The sequence below is a fragment of the Callorhinchus milii genome, unplaced genomic scaffold (assembly GCF_018977255.1).
Source record: "Callorhinchus milii isolate IMCB2004 unplaced genomic scaffold, IMCB_Cmil_1.0 Scaffold1, whole genome shotgun sequence".
Classification (NCBI taxonomy): domain Eukaryota; kingdom Metazoa; phylum Chordata; class Chondrichthyes; order Chimaeriformes; family Callorhinchidae; genus Callorhinchus; species Callorhinchus milii.
Genome location: NW_024704742.1, coordinates 123834861 through 123862302, shown reverse-complemented (window position 1 = coordinate 123862302; position 27442 = coordinate 123834861). Strand labels below are relative to the sequence as shown.

At 42.9% G+C, this 27442-nt stretch overlaps 2 protein-coding genes across 2 annotated transcripts in view; both read right to left on the bottom strand.

Moving 5' to 3' along the window:
* Positions 1 to 8233: 8233 nt before the first annotated feature.
* LOC103177877 (multicilin) lies at positions 8234 to 22194 on the bottom strand. The gene is made up of 7 exons (XM_007892244.2): positions 22093 to 22194; positions 21508 to 21589; positions 21316 to 21410; positions 14078 to 14147; positions 13080 to 13312; positions 11514 to 11624; positions 8234 to 8929 (listed from the first exon to the last, which is right to left on the bottom strand). Exons 1-7 carry the CDS (start codon positions 22192 to 22194, stop codon positions 8465 to 8467), a joined length of 1158 nt encoding a protein of 385 aa, XP_007890435.1. The 3' UTR covers positions 8234 to 8464.
* Positions 22195 to 25457: 3263 nt separating this feature from the next.
* Positions 25458 to 27442, bottom strand: part of LOC103177876 (cyclin-O) — a 3820-nt gene continuing 1835 nt past the window's right edge. The window contains exons 2-3 of the mRNA XM_042331823.1: positions 27078 to 27263; positions 25458 to 26041 (exon numbers count right to left, since the gene is read on the bottom strand). Coding sequence (XP_042187757.1) covers positions 25559 to 26041; positions 27078 to 27263 — 669 coding nt within the window. The 3' untranslated portion in view covers positions 25458 to 25558. The remainder of the gene's footprint in view (positions 26042 to 27077; positions 27264 to 27442) is intronic.

The window sequence follows — 27442 nt, the reverse complement described above, 5'->3', positions numbered from 1 at the left end:
CAAGTGCTCTAAACATTAAGATGAATGGCCTGTTTCTGCCTTCTAACTTGACTCTGTGTAAGTCAACCTAATTATGTTGTGATTCCTGTGCTACTTTCTTCCATAGAAGATATGTGTAATAGGCAAGGGTGCAGAATCCCCAGAAATGCACGATAACCAATGTATGCTTGGATACCCTTAAACATGGTGATGGGTTTCTGCAGGTTTCCACATACCCGACTGATCCCCCCCATCCAAAAATGTTTGAGTAGCCCACTGATTATGATGTTTGTTTTTTCCATAATAAATGTCTCAAAGCTTTTTTATGCTCATGGGCCAAACTTGTGAAAATAATAATAATAATAATAATTATAATAATAATCCTTGCATTTGATATGGCGCTTTTCACGTCGGGAGGACATCCCAAAGCGCTTCACAGAACACACTGTAAAATGAATTGACTGTATATTTGTGGGCGAACGCGGCAGCCAATTGCGCACAGCAATGTCCCACAAACAGGCATAGATTGAAAATGACCAATTTATTATTGTTTTTGGTTTTGGAGGGATTATTATTAGGCATGTGGAGTAAGGAAACTTGCCCAAGGTTTCGCCCTGACCTGCGTGGAATTGAACTCAGGTCTCTCGCTTGCAAAGCGAGTGCTCTAACCACTGAGCTACAGGACTCCACGAGTAAAATGAATCATACATAACAAATCCTGCAGGTACACAGAAGGGATCTTTCAAGTTCTGTGTTAATTTCACCATGGTTTCAACATACAACTGATCCTATAATGCATTGTGAGGCAAATGGTGTTCTAACCTAAATCCCTCTATGGCTTTGCCCCACCCTACCTCTGCGATCTCCTCAAATCCTACCAACGTCACCCACTCCATTCAGTGAGAAATGGCTTGCTTAAGTCCCCTGCCCCACCATCAGCGGTCAGCCTATCAGCATATCTGCCCCATTCTCTGGAACTCCATCCCAAACTCCCAAGAACTATCCCTTACCCTCACCACCTTCAAGGTCCACCTAAAGACCTTCCTCTTTGACCATACTTTTAGCCATCTTTCCCTCCTCGCCCCCTCGCCCTATACCCCTCCAGCCCCCACACATGGCTCGGGTGCGAATTTTGGACTGTCCAGCGCCTTGGGACCGCCTCCCGACATGAAAGGCCCTATATAATTGTAAATTGGCATTGTATTGCATACATAGAACATATAGAAAAGGTTTTTCCAAGTATCTTTGAGACAGTATCCCTTTAAGCATACACATGGGAAACAGTGGATAGCTAATTAGTGACATTGATTTACCCAATGTTCACTCACCAGAATAATATATCTATTGTTCGTGTGTGGCACAAACATGTGGGAGATGTTTCAGCCCTGCAATGGTTTATATCCCAATAAATCACTATTCCCTGTCATGCATCCTATATTTATATACAAATCTTATTTGCCATTGTAAAATTGCCATTCCAGAAATATGTTTCTTAAACAAACACACCTTTCATTTGTTTTTACTTGAGTAATTTTCAATTAATCAGCTTAAAAAATAACTCAAGCAAGAGGCTTCAAAATCATTTTGAGTTAATCTCTAAACTTGTGTGGACCTTGTAAAATTACCATTAAAATTGGAATAAATTAAACAGATAAATATAACTATCATCATTCTGCCAGAGGTAGAATCTTGGGCAGAATTATTTGCTTTGTGTGAAGCATTTGTTGTGTGACACATAGAACTTCTTACCACTAAATAAATATCAATTGTTCAATAATAATAATAACTAAAAATAAAATCCTTGCATTTGATATAGATCCTTACCATGTCATTGAGACATCTCAAAATGCTTCACAGAATATACTGTAAAGAGGATTGACTGTGTATTTTGTGGGCGAAACACGGCAGCCAATTGCACACAGCAGTGTCCCAAAAGCAGTTGTGGATTGAGTGACCAATTTTCTTTTAGTTTATGAGCTATCAGTAGATTTTCACACTGGAAGCAAATGGTCGAAAAATAAACACAGTAAAATAACTAGGCTGCCCCCTTTTTGTTTGGTTCACCGGGTGCTGAAACCAACAAGAGTACCCAAACCAGGCTGAGAGTCTCACATACAGTTTGCAATATCCTACCACATTCTTTGTGTTAATTAACACAAGAAAATGGTTAAGAAACGCCACATATCTTAACCCAAAAATCCTTATCCTGACTCAAGTGTGTCTCTCATAACAGACCATATTAGATCCCAATAATTCTGCACGTGTCAAGATTCTGTTCATGCATTCCGCATGAATAATGTAATTTGGTAATCTTACTCTATTACCTCCTTCATTCCTAATCCAATGATTGCATGGTTATTTAACTGACTCCCTGAATCAGTTATTAATCTATTCTTTGCATTTAAGTGGACCTGCTGTTCCGGTATACTGTTACCAAAGTCTTTTTCCCAATGGGAACATCTCTTTTGGCCCATATCACTTTGGTGCAAAAGTTTACACAGTTTATTTGCAGGTCTGTATTGACCTTAGCTTCCCTTTGCTAAAAGAGTCCCTGTGTCTTCCATCCGTCTGCTTCTTCACTGATTCCAAAGTAATTCTAAACATCCTCACTGTGCTCTGTCATTCTTACTGCTCTTCTTTGTTCTAACCAAAAGAAACACTGTTTAAATCATAAGACAATGAGTTGCAAAAGGCAATTTCAGAACAGACACCGGGAAGTAATTCTTTACCCAGAGGTTAATTAACAACTGGAACAGATTACCAGGAAGTGTGGTTGAGGCCATGACACTGGACTCATTTAAAAATCAGCTTGATGCAAATCAAGGTTTACATCATTACTGGAGGCTGTGTTCACAATATCCCTCACAGCCATTTGACATGTCATGAAGAATATATGGTGTGTTTATTGTAGAGCAACATCCAAAAAAAACAACTTGTATTTATATAGCACCCCTTACGCAGGGTAGCATCCCAGAGCGCTTTACAGTGGTGGAGCACGACTTCAAGCTGGGCGGGGGTGGCTGTAGGCACAGTGGAAGAGAAAGGTCTTCAGGCGCAACTCGAAGATGGGGAAGGAGGGGGCAAGGTGAAGGGACAGAGGAAAAGTGTCCAGAGTTTTGGGGCATAATGGCTGAAAGCAAAGGAATGGAAGGCACGAGGACATGTAGGAGGCCAGAGCCAGTCGAGCAGAGGAAGCGGGTAGTGGATTGGGGAGTAAAAAGTTGGAGAGGTAGGGAGGTGCCAGGGCATGAAAGGATTTGAAGACGAGTGTGAGGATCTTGAAATCGATCCGCTTGGTGATAGGAAGTCAGTATAGTATAGATAGTGGAGCCTGCATAGAACTGGGAGTATGGCGTTTAGTGCAGATGATGGGTGAGTATCCATGGCAGTTAGTGAGACAGTTATATTATATGCTGTAGTTCGTACTGCTTGAATGCAATATTTGCATGTTGGGTCTGAATTGGTCCCAGGCTTCCCAAGATTAGAGAGGGGAAAACCAGTCAGGGGTCCTGCTTCTGGTTCCTCTTTAGCACTGTCTACAGGTTGCATGTGTGGCTCCCAGCTGGGGACAGGTCAAGCTTGGCTGTACTGCCCTCTCCAGTTGAGTGACCTGTTGACACTCATTGCCAAAGCTCAAACATGAACAATGGCCATTGGGCATGATATATTGAATTATACTGAACACAACACAATGGGATCAGGTATTCCACAAGCTTCCTCCCCTCCTATACCCCTCTTGTAAGATCCGTAGAGGGCATCAGGTGCCCATAGAATCACATGCCAGCAAAGGAGGTCAGACTAAGAATAGATAGGCATAATCCAGTGGGGAGAAAAATTAGAAAAAAATAATTCGATAGGCTAAATTTTATAACTATTGAAAGGGTTCATTAATTCTGCCAGATCTTCACTAACATTTGAATAGCGGAGCTCTGGAAGGAAGTGTTCATGCAATGAGCTCTGCTCAAGTTAGTAGAGGAGATGCTGTGGGATGCAGAGTTGTCACCAACTGGAAGTTACAAGTTTACCTCCCTCTACGTAGGGCATCACCTCAACAGAGATGAGAAGAGACAATAAAGAGCAGATGATACTTCAAGTAGAGTGAACCAATACTTGTTGAACAAGAATTCCTGGAACAGGGGTCAGGTTGTGGAAAACACTTGTCTGTTGTCCTCTTCCCCTTTCACAATCCCTCCTTCTGTCCTCCTAGCAAAACAACAACAACAATTTGTACTTATATAGCACCTATCACTCAGGGTAGCGCTCCAGAGCGCTTGACAGTGGTGGAGTCTGACACCGAGCCAGGGGGAGAGGCTGGTGACTGTAAGCACAATCAGAAAGCACAATTAGGCAGGATTTGAAGGTAGGGAGTGCGGAGCAAGGGGAAGAGATTGACAGAGAGAGTTCCAGAGTTTTGAGGTGTGGAGGCTGAAGGAACGGCCACCGATGGTGGAACGGAAGGCACGAGAGACAAAGAGGAGACTGGAGCCAGCCAAGTGGAGGTAGCATCAAATCCATGAGATGTCCTTCCTTGTTGTAGTTCATCTGATAGACTCAGCTCTGGCACATAATCTACAATAAACAACTCGCCAGAAATATTCCATTCCTTGTGCAAGAAAATTAAAATAAAATCTGAAAATGTTAATATGCATCAATATATTTTAATAAATACATGTAAATGAAAAAAGTGGGGATTGTCTTGAATCTCTGATTTTTATATATATCAACATTTACCACTGAACGGAGTCCTGTCGCTCAGTGGTTAGAGCACTCACCTTGCAAGCGAGTCACCTGGGTTCAATTCCAGGCAGGGTGAAACCTTGGGCAAGTTTCCTTACTCCACACGCCTAATAATAATATCTCCAAAACAAAACAATAATAAATTGGTCATTTTCAATCCACGACTGTTTGTGAGACATTGCTGTGCGCAATTGGCTGCCGCGTTTCGCCCACAAATATACGGGCAATTCACTTTACAGTCTATTCTGTGAAGCGCTTTGAGACGTCAAGAAGACGTGAAAAGCGCTATATCAAATGCAAGGATTATTATTATTATATTATTATTATAATGTCCAACTATTCTTTGGTATAGCAGCAGCAGCTGTACATAGCCATTATTGCAGTCTCAATGTACACCAACTCCTCCAATATCTTTCTTACAAAAAATGTGACATTCAATGAAAGTATGAATAGGTTCTTTGCAACAAATAACACATTAAATAATATAATTAGCTATTAGCAGTAGCTGTTTAAACAGGTGTAGTGCTCTCCAGAGGAGTGCTAGGGAGTTCTTAATAGATGTCAAATGACTGAGCCAAAGCAAACTATTGTCTATTTCTTGTACAGTGTGGGTAAATGTAGGTTCTCTTGTTGAGAATAAAAAATGTTTTGAAGGCAAATAAAGGGTAAGCAAATGTTTACAAACGAATCTGGACTTTACGTGACTTACACATACCTCTGCTGTCAATTATTCATCATCATCATACACACACTGTATTTGGCAATGCTCCACATGCAAACACAAACACAATTGTTTACAGAATGGTTTACCTAATGTGGCACTCAAATATTAATTTACCCAAAGCACTCTACAGGAACGGCAAACATTGTTACCAACCACATACAGTACAATCTGTTGCTTGAAATTGTATTGGATGAGAAGCACATTGCAAGGCATCAGCAAGAAGTGTTCATACCACAGTGCTTTTGAACGATGCACATTTAAATCCCTCCATGGTCTTGCCCCACCCTTCCTCTGTTACCTTCTCAAACCTTAAAAACCCATCCACTTCCTCCAGTCAACACGCACCAATCTGCTTCATGTCACCCGTTCCACTATTGGCAGTTGGGCTTTCAGCCTATCTGCCTCCATTCTCTGGAACTCCATCCCAGAGTCCCTATGACTCACCCCTTCCCTTAACCACCTTCAAGGTCCATCTCAATACCTTCCTCTTTGACCACGCTTTTGGTCATCTTCCCACACTCATCCCTCCCCCTTTGCTCTCTACTCATCTTGATTCCAACCCTGGGTTGAGTGCAAAGCCTTCACTGTCCAGCGCCTTGCGACTCCTATTGTGAAAGGCACTATTTCAATGCAATTTGCTGTTATTGTTGTTATTGGATACCTGGCTAACCAAAAAGAAATACAGTACAACAGGTGTCTCCATGTAATTTATTCTTATGTTCTTTTCTTTCAAACAGGTTACCCCAAATTTCTCATGTTCTTTGATGAAGTGACACCATTGCCTTAAAATTTATGGTTGTGCAGAAGTTTGGAAAACACACTTAAATTTGATTTTTATGTGGAGAATGATTTTACCGAAGCACCGAAAAACAATTGCAGTAAGCCAACTTTCAGACTGAATGAAAGACTTCTAAAAGGCCGTATAATTTTTAAATTTAAAACAAGAGATATCTGAGGCCCAAATTCTTCTATTTCTAATAAAGATTTTTGAAGCATGTTCCTCTTATTAATTCTGAGATGAACTGCAGTTCATGGCCACTTCCTATGGTCTTTTGAACTAAATCACAAAATGTTTAACATAATAACAGTTTTTCAAGGTAACAATGGTAGAGGTAACTCCTAGCCAACAGACACAAGATTTTTGAAGCCCAGGGTCTTTTCCAGAATTTCAGTCATCGGGAGAAGAGTCAGAAGACCATTGTGAAATGTCCCTCAATCCATCTATGTACTTCATTCAACATTTGAAGCCCACTACCTGCTCCCTCGATCCCAGCCCTACACCTCTCCTTAACTCGCAGCTCCACCTCCCGCCCCTTTACTCTCAGACCTCATCAACCTCTCCTTGTCAACTGGCACCGTTCCCCCCAACCTCCCTTAAAAACAGCTGTCATCACCCCTATCATAAAAAAACCTTCCCTGAACCCATCCCTGCTGACAAACTACAACCCTATCTCCAACCTCCCTTTCCTTTCCAAGCTCCTTGAAAGAGTTGTTTCCCAGCTTCACATCTTCCTCTCCTGCCATTTCCTTCACAACTCCCCCCCCCCCCACCCAATCGGGTTTCCGTGTTGCCCACAGCAAGGAAACAGCCGGATCAAGGTGACAAATGACATTCTGTCCATCTGTGACGAGGGTTCCCTCTGTCTCCTCATCCTCCTTGACCTCTCTGTTGTCTTCGACACTGTGGACCACTCTATCCTCCTCCATCACATCTCCTTCCACTTCAACCTTCAAGGATCTGTCCTCTACTGGTTCTCATACCAGCTCCACTTTGTCTCCCCATCTCTGACCTGCTAACTCCTTAGCAACCTGTCCACTCCCTCCAGTCAGCAGGCTCCAGCCTGGCCCATGTTCTCCTGCCCGGCACACCATCTGCAGTCGGGCCTTTAGCCTCACTGCCCCCACCCTCTGGAACTCCACCCCATATTGTCTTTGTCTCGTTCTCTCCCTTGCCTCCTTCAGGGCAAGCCTCAAGACCCTCCTCTTCGTCCATGCCTTCAGCCACTCACCTATCCTCTTTTCCCTACACGCTTCCTAATACCTAATCCTTAACTGTTCAGCACCTCGGGATGTCCTCCCTCCCTGAAAGGCGCTTTACAAATGTAACTTTGTGTGATATTTTGTATTGTATTTACGGTTACTGGCTGCAATAATCTTCATTTGCAACACTTCCAGCGCCTTGGGAAGTCCTCCCGGTGTGAAAGGCGCTATACAAATGCAATTGTGTTGTTGCTGTAGATTTCATTGTGCTGTATATTCTTACAGGCAATGCAAAAATAATAATAATCCTTGCATTTGATATGACACCTTATCATGTTGTTGCGATGTCTCAAATCACTTCACAGGATATACTATAAATATGCTGTAAAGTGACACATCTCAAAGCACTTATTTTTCACTATTCCTAATCTTACAAATTGTGTCGAGGTTGTAACAGAGTTGAATAGCTCGGTCATCATTATTCTGAACCTAAAACTATTCTTTGCCCCATTTTAAGGTAACAGATCAAGCAGTATTTGAACCACATCACTCCTATGTGTATGGACATGCAGAGCAATAATGAATAACAAGTACTTCCACCATAACAAGATGTGCTGTGATTTGTATTTCTTCTTTGTTACATACACTGACACAAACTACAATACACCCCTTACATTATCACTATCCTAACAAAATTAAGCCACAGAATTGACAAGACAAATATATATAGCCAATAATTTACTTTGTTTATAAGATCTTCAAACATATCAATACAGTATATTTTAAATCGCAAATGACTTCAAGACTTCCTGTATAAAAAAAAACTTAAAATGTATATTTGTTACATTATATTTTTACAATACATCCCAAAACATTGTAATATTATTTGAAACTGAACATAAACTCTACTTGGGGATAATTTAGTCATTTTTAAGTGCTGGCAGTGCAAAATAGTTGCATAGAGAGCTTGCTGATGTGCAGCAATTAATAATGTTAAATCAATTAGATCCCACTGGTCAGTGTAGTTAGCTGATCATCCTCATTTCAGCTGGGACTCCATCGGAATTTGAAACCACCATTATGTGTCCTGGTGGTGAATGCATTGCCTTGAGGAAATGCTAATGTTCTTATTGTGCAATGGTCACGAATTGAAGTTTTAAAAGATGTGTCACTGTCCAGGTCACTGTTGCTCAAGTTTACAGTGCTGCAGGCTGTGGATGTTTGTAATCCACTGAAACTCCCATACATGTTGATGGTCTCCTTGCTTTCATTGTAACTAGTTTCTCCTGAGTTAACAGTTGCCTTGAAATGTTCATAGTCTGTACCATTAAATGTCTGCAAAGCTGCGTTGCATTTTTCTGAGATATCTCTTAAAATCTCATCCACGTTTTCACAGTCCTGGTTACCAAAGTAAGGGTCGTCAAACCTTTGGCGTTTAGTTGGAGATCTCAGGGGAAAGGTCTCAGGCAGAACTTCACTGGGAGCTTGACTTTCCTGCTTCATTACTTTCTAATTAAGGATCAAAAGTACATTCCATTAATGAGGCATCTCACTCAGAGCTGCATTACATCAGCAATACCAGTTAACAAACAATGTAGAGCTTGGTACAATGATGTGATCGGTTTGAGATAATATTATAAAGCAAAAGAGTGAAGTTTGAGTCATTTAACAACATTACTTCAATGCCAAGCTACCCTGAAATATAATCCAGGGTGTGTATAAAATATAGCCGAATATCTTTGTCCTGCACTTTGGTGTACTACAGGACCACATATAGGGTGTGTGCAGTGTGTACCCACAGTGTGCAGTTCTTTCTTGGCTTCAAGCCCATAGTGTGAGTCTCCAGATATCCCCCTAATATTCTAGAAATCACTGGTAATGCTTGTGATATAGCAGTGATGATGTCATTGGATCCTGACTCAGAAGTGCTGACCAGCAAATGGACTATAGCCTGACCCATTGTAATGTAGGGTCGACATTAATGTATATTTCTACATAAATTAAAATATGATGACTTGTTTTTTCTTGATTTTTTTACTGATAGGAACATCAGAGAGAATCATATTGCAAATTGTTTTACTAACTAATACCATAAATTCTGTGTGTCACTTATTTCGCTCAATGGAAGATATGTCAAATGGCAGAGATGGATGAATATTCTAGATTTTTAACTTGATTACCCTTAGGGATCAAGGGATATCTACACAAACTTTTCTCCCAAAAGATAGAGTGGGTGTGTGGAGTCTGCCTTACAATACGTTTTGCATTGTCTGTGGAAGGAATGATATTAATGGACCATTTGACATTTTTACATTCATGCTTTCTTCGGAGTCTTTAACTTGCATGTTTTTGGGATTAAAAATATATTGCGGCAGAGCTTCCCACATCCCCAAGAGATTGAGGTATGAAGACTAGGAAATTCACCATGGGATTGGTCTATAGATGGAGCAGCTTAATGGGTTGAATGGCCTTTTCTGAAGCTGTATGTTATGTGCAACACTAAACAAATTGTGGCTCTGATCTTTTCATGAGCTGCTGCTACTGTAGATCTCCATTGAGTCACCACACATTAAACCACTTTGTATTGTGTGGTCTACTTTGTGGTTGTCTTGTTTGAAGAGCACAGGTGCATTTTTTTCATCCTTCCTCCACAAATAGACCTGTGTTTGGTTTGTTCTGTAGTGTGAAATAACTGATGCATGTGTGATCCTGGCACTCTTATTCTGATGGTAGTGTTCTAGTTTTGTTTTCAACTTTGCCACTTCTCTCACCCTCAATCCCTCTGCCTTGCCCCCTCCATCCCTCTGTGCCCCCACCCCCACTTTCAAATCCCACCTAAACACCTTCCTTTTTGATCGTGCTTACGGTCATCTCCCTCTTCCCCAATTCAGCATCAGACTCTGCCACTGTCAAGCGCTCCGGGATGCTATCCGTGTGATTGCAACATAAATGCCCACAAATACACGGTCAATGCATTTTACAGTCTATTCTGTGAAGCGCTTTGAGACGTTGAGAAGACGTGAAAAGCACTATATCAAATGCAAGGATTATTATTTTTATAAATGCAAGTTGTTGCTGTTGTATTGTATGAGAGAGAATCAACACAACCCACCCAGGTGTACACAGTATTGTGTGAGAGACACTCTCTCTCTTTATCACACACAAACAACTGCACACACATTCTTCTATTTGCCATTGTAAACTCTGAGTTGCTGTTCGTGAATCCTGTGGTGACCTGTTGCTTCTTTGATCCAATGTTTGAATAACAACAACAAATGACATTTGTATAGCGCCTTTCACGCTGGGAGGAGATCCCAAGGTCCTGGACTGTCAGAGATTTGTCCCTGAGCTGGGGGTTGGGATCAGGAGGGATGGAGGGCAGGGAGGGCAAGGGAAGGAAGGTGACCAAAGGCATGCTCAGAGGAGGGTCTTGAGAAGTGCATTGAAGGAGGCAAAGGGTGGGGGGGGGGGGGAGGAGGTGAACACACCGTGGGATGGAGTTCCAAAGGGTGGGGACAAAGAGGCTGAAGGACCAACCGCTGATGGTGGGCAGGACAGAAAGGCTGGGGGGAGTCTGCTGAGCGGAGGGAGCAGACTGGTCTATATGGGGTTAGCAAATCACAGAGATAGGGAGGAGCAAGGCCGTGAAGGGCTTTGAAAGTGAGGACGAGGATTTTAAACTCTATCCTTTGTAGGATGGGTAGCCAGTGGAGCCGGGCAAGGATGGGGGTGATAGGGTCACAAAGCTTGGGTGGGAGAGGACACAAGCTGCAGAGTTCTGAATAATCTGCAGCTTGTGGAAGGAAGAGTTTGGAAGGCCTACAAGCAGAGTTAGCATAGCCAAACCAATAATCCACATGGGAGAATATTATGAAGTTTCCTTGATTAACATTGGAATGCGAGGACTCTGTATGCTGAAGAGATAAAGCAGGTGGGGGTGAAGTCAGCCATAAATTAGGTTTAGCATGGCCTGAGAAGGGAGAAGGCTTGACTGGCCCATTTCCTTATCTCATTTATTTTGTTTCCTTATTAATGATGTCCCTAGTGGTGAAACTATGCACTTTCCCTGACAAATGCTTCTAAAAAAACTTACATCAAGTATAGATGCCAGATGTTTAGCTTTGCTGGCAAGTTCCTTCAGCTGGATATTTCTTTCCTTCAGAGACACAATTTCATATTGTTTTCTTTCTAAAGTGACGTGCAACTGAAAAGGAAAGCACATTTCAGATTTAGCCAGTTATTTCAGATGGTAACTAATTTAATGATATCATATTGAACCGGATATCTCACTAATTGAGATCATTCCAATTGTGGATAAGAAAACAGAATGTCACACCAATTGTCACACAAAATACAATATACAGATGTAACCAAAATTTTCCTCTATCAAGTATTATACCATCACTATTGTATCACACAATACTAGCTAGCCATGTTGTTTCCCACTCGAGAGTGCCAGCCCTTTGCCATGCCCTTCTCTTCCCCCTACAGTGAAGCACAACTAGATTAATAACTGGAATTGAGTACCTGAATTATGAGGAGAAGCTATAAAGTATTTACATTATAGAAAGCTAATGGGGCATTTTTGTTGAAGTGTTCAAGATCCTAAAGGGTATGAATGAAGTGAACCTTAATAATTGGGTTGAAATTGCATTCAAATTAGGATATCTTCATTCATATTTGACATATAAGTAATGTTTTAATTCAACATTGGTGTATAAAACTCTACCATTATCTTTGTAATAGGGGAGAATTTTACAAGGTCCGTATTCGTGTAAAATAATTAGGATTTCAAATTCTTATTTTGCGCACAGCACTGTTCCACAAAGCCAGTTGGTTGTTGGGTCTCGAGAAAGGAAGTTTAGTCGTTGTTGCTTAGCAATGCTAGCCAGTCATGCTAAATATGTGAAATTTACACACACACACAAATATTTAGCAAAGACCAGCTAACTTTGATAGTAAGCATGATTTTGGTTTGACAAAATACCTGTTGAATTTGCTGTTCATTCAGATTTCGGTAATTGTTCACAATATCTATATATCTATGTCAACATTATACAATCGTCAACAATGTTACAGTGAGCATATAATAAATAATTCTTTCAACCAATATAGCGCCTACAAGATCAAAATATTTCAAAGTGTTTCACAGGTGATTGCTGTATTTGTAGGCAAATGTAGTAACTGTGTATTTTTAGGCAATTGTGAGAACCAATTAGTACCAAAGCAAAGTCCAACAAATAGCCATGAAGTGAAGAATGTATTTATCTGGATTGTCCATGAGGGCATTGGGAGAAATTCCTTTCTCTTTTTGAATGATGGGCATGGGAGTGTTAATGTTCACCTGGGCAACCAAATAGGACCTTGGTTTAATGTCTTAAATAAAGGAAAGCAACAGTCCTTGCATTTGATGCAGCACCTTTCATATCAGGAGGACTTCTTAAAGCATTTTATGCTATTTAATGTAAAGTGTGGTGACTGTAGTGACTGTGCATTTTAAAGGTGACAGATGCAGGGGGGTGTTAGTCTGGTCTATGAGCTCGATTCTCAACATGGGGGTTGAACCCAAATCATCTGATCCAGAGGTGCAGAGTGCTCACCAACTGAGCCAATCTGACATTATCTACAAGAGAGGAGGAAATGCCTTCATCTTTCTTACTTGTTCATTTTCTTCCAGCGCGTCCCCCAGTGCTTTCTGATTTTCTTCTGCCACATCTTTCCAGAACTGCTCTGGCGGCTGCGTGTGGTCCGTCTGCAGATTCATCTGCATCAGAGGGTCGTCGGTGTCAGGGATTGAGGTAGAAATACAGGCTTCAAAATCAGCCACACAGCAGTCAGAGAGCGGCAGCTCCGACACGGCCAGGGGCAGGGGGTGCATCAAATAGGTGGGGTCTGTGGGCAGAAGATACAGGTGTGGTGTCTCTCATTTGGTTTTAACACGAGGAAGAAAACTCGGGGCTCTGTGCAATTACTGTCAGTGTTCGTTACCTTTTTAGGCTAATGAATGTAGCGTTGGGGGGCAGCGAGGAGCATCGATGGCACCTGTTGCAGGTGGGACAGAGGTGGTGGTGTTTTGGTTGGCTGTCAGCAAACCTTCGGCAGGAATGTTACTGACTGAGTGAACACCTCACCGACAGACACAGAGATGTGACCTGAAGGTTCCCGTGTAATTGCATTCGCCACAGTTCACTGTCTCCAGTTCACTGTCTCGCTGCGTATTTTGCGAGGAAAAGCCTCACAGAGAGATTCTCAATCGCTCCGTTTGCTGTGCGAGAGCAACACGTTACGCGCTGTGTTCATCCGACTCCGCTGTCTCTCGGTGTGTGTTCAATAAAACGTGTCGTTGGAGCAGACGGTGCCCGTGAGAAAATAGCGATTGAAATTGAAGTGTGATCGTGAATTGCTTTCGCAAATCGTCCAAACTTAGGGAAGAGTGTTGCAACACAGCTACACATCGCAAGGACAGACACTTGCAGCAGGAGGTAGGGAGGATTTTAAGCAACTGCTTTCTTAAAACACGTTTCACCGATTGGGTTTTGTTTTGTTTCCAGTGGCAACGACTGATGGAACACGTCTGTGGGTTACAGACACCCACTTACTTACTGCTCTGCAACGACGTGTGTGACATTGGACCCGAACGAAATCACGCAGACTTACCACACATGAGAATATCAACATCTTCGAAATCCTGCAGGTCAAAATCAGGTGTTTCGTGCAGGGATTGGCTCTGCAACAACAACAACAACAACAACAACAACAACAAAAGTAAATAATGGAACTCGTAGCATCAAAATATTACATTTATCGAAATCTTGCACCGACTCTGCGTAATGATGACAGAGGACAATTTCTCTGTGCGATCCGCAATCGATACCGGATTTGCATAACAGCCCTGTCGGCGTGTGCATGTGTCGTGCATATACCTAACGACATACGCAAAGATTAATTGCATTGCATAAAAAAAAAAGAGAACAGGTACATACCCGGAATTCAAAGCCCCATTGAGGAAACTGCATGTAACAAGTCTGGAGTGCCATTGATAGAGCTGTCGAGGTGGAGAGCCTGTGGTTTGCCTACAGAGGGGACTATCGCTGCTTTGGGAGTAACAGACTGTTTTGGTGTTTGCTTTGCTTCTTCGAGTCAACGTGGCAGCGATCAAACTGCCCGGTTGGGGAGAATAGCAACGGTTTTCTGAACCCAACAAAAAAAAACGCTTACACTGCCCCTGGAGGGTGAGGGAGAGACGCGTGAGAGTGCGTAAGTGTCCGAGGTGTCTGACCCTCAAGGGGATGTGGGTGGATGTTGGTGGCGACCTGCGCTGGTACCCAGTGCCCCACTCTTGACTCCGGGCTTCAATAAACCCGGGGCTGTGTGTGTGTGAGATCTGCTCTATCGTCTCCTGGTCTCTGTCGGGAGTTTGCTGCTGAGCTGAGCTGAGCTGAGCTGAGCTGAGGGGGTGGTTGGCACGCGTTACGCGAACTGCCACTCGTTCCGCATGAGCCTCCGCACAGACAACTTGGCTGCTCCTCTACCCGGGGGCGGCCACACAGCCAACCACAGGGCACCTGCTCCTCCTCGCAAATACCTTCACACTAAAGCAAACACTTCCAGAGATCAGCCCGGCCTCTCCCCCTCAGGCTCAGGCTTGGCACTCACTCCAGGCAAACCTTTCTGCCACACCCTCCTGTCCGCCCAGATTTACGTAATGCCAATCTTCCAAAGAAGCCCCAACACCCACAGCTCAGACACCACCCACCCGGTTTATTATTGACCTGCTGCAGTTCTTGTCCGACAACTTGTGATTCATTTGCATCCCCGCAGAAACCCCAATCCATTCCGCCTTTCCACCTTCCGCAGAAGCCAACAGCCCGACACGCACGAGCCCGGAGATTACAATGTGTAGTGCAATCACCTGAGTTTAGTATAAGACTGAGAATAATGATCCTTGCATTTGATATGGCGCCTAATCACATCGTCGAGATGTCTCAAAGCGCTTGACAGAATATACTGTAAAGTGAATTGACTGTGCATTTTGTGGGTGAAACGGGGCAACCAATTGCACACAGCAGTGTCCCGCAAACAGTCGTGGATTGAGTGATCAAATTATTATTATTATTACTATTATTAATAGTGCAAATTGTGGAGTACCATGGATCTGACGGTTCTTGATCCGGACAGGTCTGCAGTCTATTCTACAGCACTGCTTGACGGCCAGCCTGCCTCAGCGGTAGTAGTTGGAGGGACAGTTATTCTGGGTAGGAATTCTTCCCACTCATCTCCTGTTAACCCTGGAATCAAAGCCCTAATGGGTAGAGTTATTCTAGATGTACCCTTGACTCCAGGACCACTGACAGAATGTCTGTCAGACATCAAGTCCTGGATGAGAGCTAATTTTCGTCAGTTGGACGTTAACAAGACCGAGGTCCTCCTGGTAGGGTCCTGTCAGCGCCTCCACACTTCAGGCACTGACAGTATCACCATCCGAGGAAGCACACTCCACCTTGCTAAGCCAGTCCAGAACCTTGGCATCGTGTTTGACCCTCAACTATCCATTCTACCCCACATCTGAGCCATGCGCCGCTCTGCCTTGCCCCACCTCTGCAACATCGCCCGGCTCCACCACTGTCTCACACCCCAGGCCGCTGAAACCCTCATATAAGCATTCATAACATGCAAGCTTGACTATGAAAACGCCCTGATTGTCTCCCCAACTCCTCTCTACATAGGCTGCAGATATTCCAGAACTCTGCAGCCCATGTCCTCTCCCGCACCAGGTTCCATGACCCTATCACCCCCATCCTCGTGCGACTCTACTGGCTTCCCATCACACAGAGGATACAGTTCAAGATCCTGGTCCTCACCCTCAAAGCCCTCCAATGCCTTGCTCCCCCCTACCTCTGTGACCTCCTAACCCCCTAACAACCTGCCCACTCCCTCCACTCAGTGGGCTCCAGCCTGCTTCACGTTCACCACCTCACCATTGGTGGATGGGCCTTCAGCCCTCTGCTCCCACCCTCTGGAACACCATCGCAGAGTCCCTCTGCCTCACCCCCTCCCTTCAAGATCCATCTCAAGACCCTCCTCTTCGATCATGCCTTCGATCACCCTCCTTCCCCCCCTGCCCTCCATCCTGCCCGATTCTGACCCCCAGCTCGGGTCCAAAGCATTGATTGTCCAGCGCCTTGGGATGTCCTCCCGACGTAAAAGGCGCTATACAAATGTTATTCTGTTTTTTGTTGTTGTATAAACAGAAGGAAGCCCTCGAGTCAGTGTTCTCAATGACAAGCCATTAGTGGTGCCACCTTCCCATCGCTCTGCACCCTGCCTCATACCCCTCACTCTGGTTCTCTTCCTCTCGTTCTCTGCGTTGCCTCTCACGAAGTTACATGTGGCACAGGGCGATGCACAGAGCAATGGGAAGAGATCTGGAGCAGGAGGTAAAAGTGCCAAACATACACCTAAAATCTAGGGGCAGGGGGTGGAAGCAGTTCATCCTGTACCCCCATTACCTCCGCTTTCAAGTGCTCTGGAACACTAACCTGTGTGAGGTATGCTATATAAATGCAAGTTGTTGTTGTAAATACGAAACATAAAATATTTATCTCACTCTTTTGAGGTGACTTTAGGAGTTAAGCTACTTACCCTGCGTATGTTGTACATATCTTTAGCAACAGGTGAACCATTCCCAAGACAGAAGGACTGGTATGTGGGAGTGGGTTGCAGTATCAAAGCCCCACAGCACTATCAGCGTTTTGTACGGACTTCGCTGTAATATTAAACTCACTCGGGGATTTCAAAGCTAACCCCTGCCCTTGTGTATTCTGCCATGGAATTTTTCAGGCTGCTTTTAGGTACCGTATCAGCATGAATGGAATTAACTGCATGATCAAAGATGCTTTTGTAGGTGGAGTTTGACTGGGGCTTGAAGTGGCTAAGCACACCCCCCCCCACCTCACCTCACCCCTCACCCCCAAAAATTCACCGTGTCTTGGATCTGCAGGGTTTCCTTTGCCCTGAGCACTGACACAAATCCAACAACCGCCTGTTGCTGTTGCTGTGTTTGTGCAGTGAACTGGGTGGAGCGTGTGTGTACAAGGGTGAGGTGATGCCTGGAGACAACAACAACAACTTGCATTTATATAACGCTCTTCATGTGGGGTGGCGTCCCAGAGCGCTTCTGTAAAGTAAATTGACTGTACATTTTGTGGGTGAAACGTGGAGGCCTGCAGTCCCCACAAACAGACCAGATATTTTGCTGTATGACTGGTTCCTTTGCTGAAAAATGCTGAAAATCCATGAGCAGCCGCAGATTCCCACCCGGGTACTGCCGCTGGAACCACTGAGGCCTCCAGTGCCCCCCAAGACTCATTGCCTGATTTTTTTTCTGCCCCTCCCCACCCCCCACACCATTCTCATTTCAGTGCCCCCTCCTCCCCCCATGTAACAGTCAAACTCTGCCCATTGGTACTTTCATTGTTCGTTACAAAGTAATCCCAGTGTTTGTCTTGTGAAGTACAGTATAAAGGTGTACAATGGCAGTTAAAGTGGAATATTTGTCAATGCAATTTAAGGAGCCTATCTTCCTAATGTAAATGATTGATGCAGGTCTGTGTTCTAATAGTTGCTATAGGAGCGCTTGCAGTTTTCACTGGTGTCTTAATCCCTGTATCCAGATCTGAAGTACTTTAACCATTTAAATGCTGATCTTTCTTCTCAGCTTCCAGATTGCACAATATGTTGAACAACTCTTCCAATGAACAGTAATCCCACCTGTCTGTTCAGGTAACATTATAATTCATCATTTTGTTCACCTCCATCAGGTCCAGGAATAGATTTGGAGTCAAAAGATTGGGTGGGGTGAGGGGGGTTCGAGATCAGGATTTGGCCAACTTGGCTCCACCCCTCTACCTCCTCCCAACATGGCTGTAATTGGCGGATCTCCATGGCCTAATGTGCTCCTCCCTACCTCTATCTCCATACTGACCTGTCCGCTCCCTCCGCTCAGCTTGGGTGCAAATCCTTGACTGTCCAGCACTTTAGCATGCTCTCCCGAAGTGAAAGGCACTAAACAAATTTAAGTTGTTGTTTCTGATGGGTATGTAGACATCTGACTGACCAAACAAATAATATAAATTATTGCTGCTGTTGTTGAAAGTGGGTGGGTTAAACCACTCATAGTAGCAATAAGCAAAGTCAAATTATTGTTTGAACTAAACTATTTAGGATCTATCTCTCAGAGAGTTTAAGACTGAAATTTAATCTTTAGTTTCTACTGATGTTAACAGCTCATAACATTTTGTGCACAGTCCACAATACCAGGAGAGTATTTTGATTGAATTATAAATTGTATCTCATTGCCAGCTACAATTACCTTGTGGGTACTCCCGTGGTCTCATTGAGCATTTAAATAATACCACAAGAGTAATCTGTTTGTAAATAATTAGTTCTAATTAATTTATTTATCTGTAATGAGGACTATTTGAGATGTCCTACAATGTGAAAAGTGTTACATAAATGTAAGATATTATTGTTGTTGTTGCATTATAGCTGCAACATTCATTTTAATTTTTTTTACTATTTAATGTTACTTAAAAAAATTAGTCACTTCATAAATCCATGACTGTTAGTAGGACGCTGCTGTGTGCAATTGGCTGCCTCATTTCACCCACAAAACACACATTCAGTGAACTTTACAGTATATCCTGTGAAACACATTGAGATGTCTCAATGACATGATAAGGTGCTATATGAAATGCAAGTATTATTATTATTTATATAGCACCTTCATGTCAGTGAATCAGTAAAGCAATTGACAGACAGCTCCTGAATCAATCTTGACTAATTTCTCTTGAGAAGTGAAATGCTGTTCTGTTCAATATTTTCTTAGCAGAAAAGAACTGATTGCCTCATCTTAAGATAAAGATATTGCATTTTTGCCATAAAACTAGGCAACTATTTTATGTTACGACTTAATACAAAGATCGAAGAAAAGTTGATATATTTGTGTGATCAGTTCAGTTGAAATGAAGAGAACTACACTGAATGGTTGCTGCTTATGAAATTGAAGTGATGATTTGTTTTAAATCTGTAACATTATTGTAAAATTATTTTGGCAAATAGCTTAAACCTCATTCCATTTTGAGTTGGCACTCTTCCAAATTTTATTCTTGAGACCCGATGAAAGGATTTTAAAAACAGGTAGTCTATCAATAATTGGGTTGACACAGTAAAATGTAAATGATAGGAGATTATACTCACTTACTCAGATATAATAATACTTGCATTTGATATAGTGCTTTATCATATCATTGAGACATCTCAAAGCGCTTCACAGGATATACTGTAAATAATAATAATAATCCTTGGATTTGATATAACATCTTATCACTTCATTGGAAGTACTTCACAAGATATATTGAAAGCAGAGGACTGCGTATTGTGTGGGCGAAATGTGGCAGCTAGTTGCGCACACCATGTCCCGCAAACAGCTATGGAGTAAGTGTCCAATTTTATTTTGGGGATTTTTGACCAAGACGCTGGGAGAAACTCCCTTCTCTTTTTGAAGAGTGCCGTGGAATCTTAAACGTCTACCTGAACAGGCAGATGGGACCCTGGTTTAATATCTCATCTGAAGCACGTAAGGTAAAATGGATTGACTGTGTCTTTTGTGGGCTCACAGATTATTCATATATACTCACACCTAACACCACATTATTTCATTAGTGACCTGAAAAATTCATGTTTTAAAAATGAAACGATGAAGCGAAATTTGCAATTTATGACGCGTTCATTAACATATTGTTGATAAATATGATTGAAAGTCATTAATAAGACTTTCAGTGAGCATAATAGTTAATGGCATATGGGCACGGCTCTGAATTTTCTTTTTGAATACATTGGTATCCTGTAAATCATTCTCCAGTTGCTATGCTCCATGTGCTTGCAATGGTGGCTTTGTGATTAGCCTCTCTCACTGGATGAGGTGAGGGGTCACACCCACACAGAAGTCCTATTATCGACTATCTCTCAATCACATTTATCAAAGATGTGGTTATTATCTCAAGTGATAAGATAATTAACAAAATATACTGCAACGTTTATGATAATATCTTTGGTGTATTCGGCAAACAACCATGATATTTTGCTCTAGATAACAGATTGAGCTGATTACACTGTGTTTTTAAACATTTTGCATTGGTTTCCGCCTTGTGCAGTCTCTCCACGTTTTTGAGTCCCACCTGAAAGCCTTCCTTTTCGACCATACTTAAGGTCACTTCCCACCCCCCACCGCCCTCACCCCCTCACCGCTCCCCCCCCCCCCCCATCCCCCCCAGCTCGAGTCAGGCTCTGCCACTGTTAAGCGCTCACCCTGCTGGAAGGCGCTATATAAGTGCAAGTTGGTGTTTTAGATTTTTGATGGAAAGCTTACTTAATTTTACTTTTTGTTTGCTCCAAATCGAATAGCCTTGATGACGTCATTAGTTCAACAAGTAAGATTGCAGCTAGAAACTCTCTCACGCCAGTGTGTTAATATATTTTCTGTACCTGTACAAATAGTAAACCTTGCATTTGATACAGTGTCATCACATCATTGGAAACATCTCATAGGATACACTGCAAAGTGTGGTGACTGTGTATTTTTACAGGTAAATGTATTAGCCAATGTGTGTATAGCAATCTCCCACAAACAGCCATGAATTGATTGTTGGCCAAGACTCCCTTCTCTGTTCAAAGGATCTCTAACATCCACCTGAGCAGGTAGACAAGACCTTAGCTTATCTCATTGGAAGAGCACCAACTCTTGCCAATGCAGCCCCCAACACAGTCAGGCTGACACACAAAGGTGGACAGGTACAGAAACAGTGGATTGCTACTGACATTGCTGTTACACTTACCTGCTGAATGGGTTCAATTGAAGCTTCATGATGTAGAACTGATGATGTGCAATCCGCCAAATCCTGCCACACAGTTTCATCTATAGTCACGAATGCTAAAAGCAAAGCGGTGCGAGGTTTACAGGAGAGTAGCAATGTGTGTTGATGAACAGCTCTCTGTCCATGATTTATAACAACATGCAATGACTGTACCTGGGTTTGCTGCAATCCCCGTTACCTCGGAAAGAACGGTCACCTGCAAGTCGCTTGTTCTGTGTGACTTGTGTTGATCTTTCTGTACAGCACAGCAGAGTATAATAGAGATGCAGAGTCAGTATGTCAGTTGCAGACAACATATACAATACTGCTCAGGTTGTAAGGTTGTACATATCTAAGGATGAAACTCTGAACCTTGCACAACTACAAAAATGTTAAATAGGTAGAATGCAAAGGAGCCAACAGTTCAATAAAGTGTCCTATCATCAGAACTTCACTAACAATGTGAAGAGCGTAGACAGGAAGCTCCAGTGATGTGTCAAGTCGAGATAAGAGACTGATATTAACCCAAAGCTATGATACTGTAACAGTTTACATCTGTTCAAACGACTTGAATTTATATTAAAATAAATGTTCCGATCAAATTACCGATCCTTTAGTGATTGCACGTCGACATTTATTTGCACAATAACATTAAATATGACTTGAAATGTGTAAACCTCAATAAATGGCCATCAATGTTTAACCTCTCTCGTTAAGCAACGGCCAGAAGCCATAACTCAACGAAGTAGAAATATTTACCTTCTTTTCAAATTTCGGGTGCTTCTTGTCTGATATTTGACTGGGCAGATGCACCATCCTATTGGGATAACTTTCTCCGAATACCTTCCTTCCATTCTGCATCCCCACTGACTTTTGAACCAAAAATAAAACCACCTGCACTGCACTGCACTGCACTGTGTTCACCATCAAAGTGCAGACGCGGTGCCTCTGAACGTCTTTAAGCTCAATTTCAATCCGTTGCTAATTTATCCCTTAAAAGAGTTTAAAAGCTGCGAGAAAAAAAAATGACCACCGATTGGCAAACGTGGGTCTTATACAGAGGACATGGACCGTCCCTCCACTCTCTGCCCCTTCTCTCGCTGGTCTCCAGGGAGAAGCGTCCCTGGAGATGTGGCACAGGAGCGGCAATAACCTCCAAACACAGAGGTGGCGCCTCACTCACTCACACACTCACTCACTCACACACACACACTCACACTCACACACTCACTCACTCACTCACTCACACACTCACTCACCACTCACACACACTCACTCACTCACTCACTCACACACACTCACTCACACACACACACACTCACACACACACACACACACTCTCACTCACACACTCACACACTCACTCACACACACACTCACTCACACACACTCACTCACTCACACACTCACTCACACACTCACTCACTCACTCACACACACTCACACACACAAGGACCAGGCAATCTGTGCTCGGGGAGGGCGGGAAATTTAAAGCAGCCAATTCTCCTGGGAGGGGGGGGGGGGGGGGTGGGTGGGGGGGGGGAGGGGAGGGGAACCTATTTTATTTCATCTGCTGTAACACTCGGCAATTGCGCCCTTTTCTAATTGATTGGCGCCACAACCGCACTTTTTTTTTTTTTGCCGACTCCCGCGCAGAAATGTGCAGAAATGCGGCTTTTAACTGGAACTGGAACTGGAAGAAAAAAAAAGGCGTTGAGTCCCGATCCCAGAGCTGTGCAAAAAAAAAACAGCGCCAAATCTGCTACTTTTATCTTCATGTCTCTGGGCTTCTTGTTTCATGATCACTAATGCACTGCTAAAGCTTCTCCTACTCCCACGTTGTGCTAACACCTGTTTAAGGAATCAGGTACGAATCGAATTTGGTCGGAATTATTTTCACCCAATGTCTTAATAATAATAATAATAATCCTTGCATTTGATATAGCGCTTTTCACGTCTTCAGGACGTCCCAAAGCGCTTCACAGGATACACTGTAAAGTGAATTGATCGCCTTCACCTCTCTTAATGTTTGTTGGGCTTAAACTGCGCTCGTTTGTGGATCATTGAAAGCGACGAAATGAAACCGAATCAGTTGCTGTAATTTGATGTCAATAAAAAATAAAGACTGGATTTATGCAGTTGTGTGAAAGATTTCTAGAAGACCACTTAGAGGTCCTTCCCCACAAATGTACTTATATGAAATATTGTGATAAGATGATTTCCTATAGCTGTGCCGGAGTCAGTATTTCTTCAAATATATGTTAGCGTCAATTTCCATCACCCTTTTCTTGATACAATTCATGTATTGTACATCTTGATACTGATTCCCGTGAAATTTTAATCGATAAACTCCAGGAGTCCTCACTCCAAAGCACATTCTGGGGTCCCTTTGCCTCGGGTCTTGCAACTTGTACCTAAACTCTATGGGATTCAAACAATTCAAACAGAAATATCCACAGATATATTAAACTCTCAGTACTTTGGCGTGGATACTGTTAAGCACGACGATGGGTCGCTTAATACCCACATCAGATACCAAGCTAAACAGAAGTAATACGCTGCTGGGGAATCGTGACCCCAATTAAGGGCCCCCAATTTCACTGCTTTAAGAAAAGATATGCTGAAAAATGTATAATAACCAACCTAATGCATTCTTCCCCCATTTATAATATACAAACATTTATAATAATAATCCTTGTATTTGATGTGGTGCCTTATGGTGTTGGGGTATCTCAAAGGCCGAAGAGCTTCATAAGATTTTTACTTTGAAGTGTCATGACTTTGTACACTTTGTAGATGAATCTGGCAGCCAATTTCGCACAAAGCAATGTGCCAAAAGCAGCCATGGAGTGAGCGACCAATTTTAATTGGGGGATTGTTAGCTAGTGTTCTGATGAGAATGTATGCAGGATTTATACCAATAAGAATCTGTGCAAATTGTTTTGTGCAAATATTGCCCAGATTACTGAAATCAGATTACACAGCACTTGACCCGGGAGGAGCTTCGATGAAAGGGTTTCAGTGGTGGAAGATGTTTAATAATAATCCTTGCATTTGGTATAGGGCCTTTCACACTTGGAAACTTCCCAAAGCGCTTCACAGGATATACTATAAAATGGCTGTGGCTGTGTACTTTGTGGGCAAACACAGCAATCAATTATTACAGAAATGTCCCACAAGCAGCCACAAATAGAATGATCAATTTTATTTGGGGGGTTGTTGGCCAGGACACTGGGAAACATTCCCTTCTCTTTGCAAATGGTGTCATGGGATCTTTAATGAACAGACAGAAGGGACTTTGGTTTTACATCTCATCCAAATGATGGTACCTCCAACAATGAAGCATACCCCCAGCACTGCATTAGAGTGTCAGCTCTATGAGTTCCAAGTCCTGACATGGGGCTTGAATCAACAATCTTCTATCTCAGAGGTGAGAGTGCTACCAACTGTGTCAGGCTGACACTCGATGAAATACACTTTCATCTCTGAGTTCATTTTTCTTTAAAAGAAGTGAAACTTGAAATGAGATTTGTAATAACAAGTCACGTTTATTGCAGATATACTTGAGTACATTAAATGGAAAGGTATAATTTAAACGGTTAACCACATTAATTCACTGCTCCTGGTGAATTTAGTTTCTTACAACAAATAAAATACATAAATCACCATGTACACTATTTACAGTTACAGTACTATTGTTAGACATTAAGTATCAGTGCATTAGATATGGATATTGTTTGTTCCGAATAAGGAGGTTGACTTCGAAGTGGATGTACCAATTGTTCAGACCTCAGTGACCTTTCCCCATTTTGAATTTAATCTTTCCATCATTCTTCCTTTACCTACATAAACTAAATAATACACTGTGATGTCAGGAACAGAAATAAAAGGTTCACATTTCATAAATGTAAACAAACAGTTAACATTAATCTCCATTTATTAGTGTCTCTACGCGATGTGGCGACTGATGATATTTGCTCAGATTTGATACAAGTGACTATAATTCGGACTATTCATTGATAATAATAATCCTTGCATTGGATATAGCTCCTTATCACGTTGTTGAGACATCTCAAAACGCTTCACAGGATATACTGTGAAGTGGATTGACTGTGTATTTTATGGGCTTAATCGATATGGCTTGATGGGGGGACGAAACCTCCTTGAACAACAATATCGCAGTGTTAGCAATACAGTGTGTGAGAGTGTGAATGAATCAATCGCCTTATAACTCAGCGCTGAGCTCTTCCTTGTGTGTCAGCTCCAATGTCAGGAGGGATACCAGCGACTCCTCATTCAGAGCCACCAGCAGCTTGAGTCTCTCCACACAGTCCTCCAGGGCGCAGGCTGTGTCATGGTTGGGCTGCTCACTGGTGCCTTCCTGGTGCTGAAACATGCGCTCGGCCAATCTGAGAGCAGCCATGGCCAGCAGGGAGGGAGGGTAGCCATTGAAGGAGTAATCAGCCAGGCTGAGCTGGGCGATCTGTCTGGCCAGGCCCTGGGTGCTGGCAGCCCGGGCACTGCACACCTCCTGCCCCTCCCCGCTGGCCTCGCTGTAATACTCCAGGAAGAAGTCCAGCCCTGGAGCCGCCAGCTGGAAGTTGAGTTTGATCAGGATGATGCACTCCAGGTTACGGAGCTGTTCCCCAGTGAAGGCGTCACAGCAAAGGGACAGCAGCTGTTTAACCCTAGGAGGGTAAACTTCAACCTGCAACGAGGGGGGAGAAGGTGGTTAGATGACAAATAGGGATACAATGCGATCCTGCATCCTTTGCCCACTAGTTATTCCTCCAGCTGTTTAAACCAATATTAGTCAAAATACCAGAGTTAAGTGATATCTAGGAATAGCTACTGCTGCCTTCAATGTGGATTTCAGCCCTCACACTGGGGGGAGGGAGTTGGGGGTGTGGGGGGGACAACTCCACCTTAAATAATCTGTCATATGATTGTTTAGTAGAGGGCATACTTCCAATGCTTTACCAAGTTTAAGACGCTTATTTTTGCCTGTGTTCTTGATACTTACTTACAGTGCATTTGCCATTGATGTGAAAGGCGCGAGTTGTTGATGTTTCAACTTTCCTCAAAGTACAGATTTACTCACGATAACAGTCACTACGCCATCTAGTCATTGTTAGATAATAATTATCCTAAAAGGCTTGGAGACATTTCGAGTATTGTAGGTTTTCTATAAAATGCATGCTTTATTTACGACACTTGTCATTAAAAAAAGTAACCAATAACAAATAACGTTTTGCAGCATTGGAAAAACTAAAGTCAGGCATACTGCAATTTACTGCTAAATTGGAAGATGAAAAGGATAACAACCAGGGTTAAGAAAGTACAGATATTTATTTGAGATGACTTAGCTTTGACCCCTCCCAACAGCCCCCCACCACCATCATGGCTGTGTACTTTGCCAACACCAAGTAGGATCATACATAATGAGTGGTCAGTTTATCAAGGTTTATAGAGTCTGCAAAACCTAGACATGAGAAGTAAAAAAAAGGGGTTGGTGGGGGGGGAATGTTTTGGATCCATACATTTTACTGGTTGTCGGTGGTGGTGATGGTTGTGTGTGTGCAACTCTACGCTTCCTAAACGTGGAGAGTTACTTGCCTCGCTCTCTATACCAATAATAGCCAAGAAGTTTTTTTTAAAAAAAGATCCTGTGTTGACCTGAACGAGTAATTCGTGAGGAGTGTAGGGTGGGAGGGGGGGGGTTCGTGCACACTGCACTCACTCACCTGTTTACACGCGAGGAGAAGTGAGGTGACTCCAATAAGCTGGAAGCAATCGGAAGCCACCGGTGTGGTTTGCAGGAAGCGGTCCATGATGTTCACGGTCAGGCACATTGACTCGAAGGAGAAGCCAAAGTACCTGTGCACGGGGATCAGCCAGCTGACCAGTTTGCATCTGTCTTCTGAGGTTACCTGTGAAGAGAGTGCAACAACAGGACTGATGTAAAAATAATAATAATAATAATCCTTGCATTTGATATAGTGCTTTTCACGTCTTCTAGACGTCCCAAAGAGCTTCACAGAATATACTGTAAAGTATATTTGTGGGCGAACACGGCAGCCAATTGCGCACAGCAGTGTCCCACAAACAG

What these genes read in the sequence shown, in the direction of transcription:
- LOC103177877 (XM_007892244.2), bottom strand. Translation starts at nt 22,194, where the DNA reads ATGCAGAATGGAAGGAAGGTATTCGGAGAAAGTTATCCCAATAGGATG. An exon ending in TGTTGATATTCTCATGTGTG is followed by an intron (nt 13,313 to 14,077) that starts GTAAGTCTGCGT and finishes TTCTGCCCACAG; the next exon opens with ACCCCACCTATTTGATGCAC. An exon ending in CGCTGGAAGAAAATGAACAA is followed by an intron (nt 11,625 to 13,079) that starts GTAAGAAAGATG and finishes TTTCCTTTTCAG; the next exon opens with TTGCACGTCACTTTAGAAAG.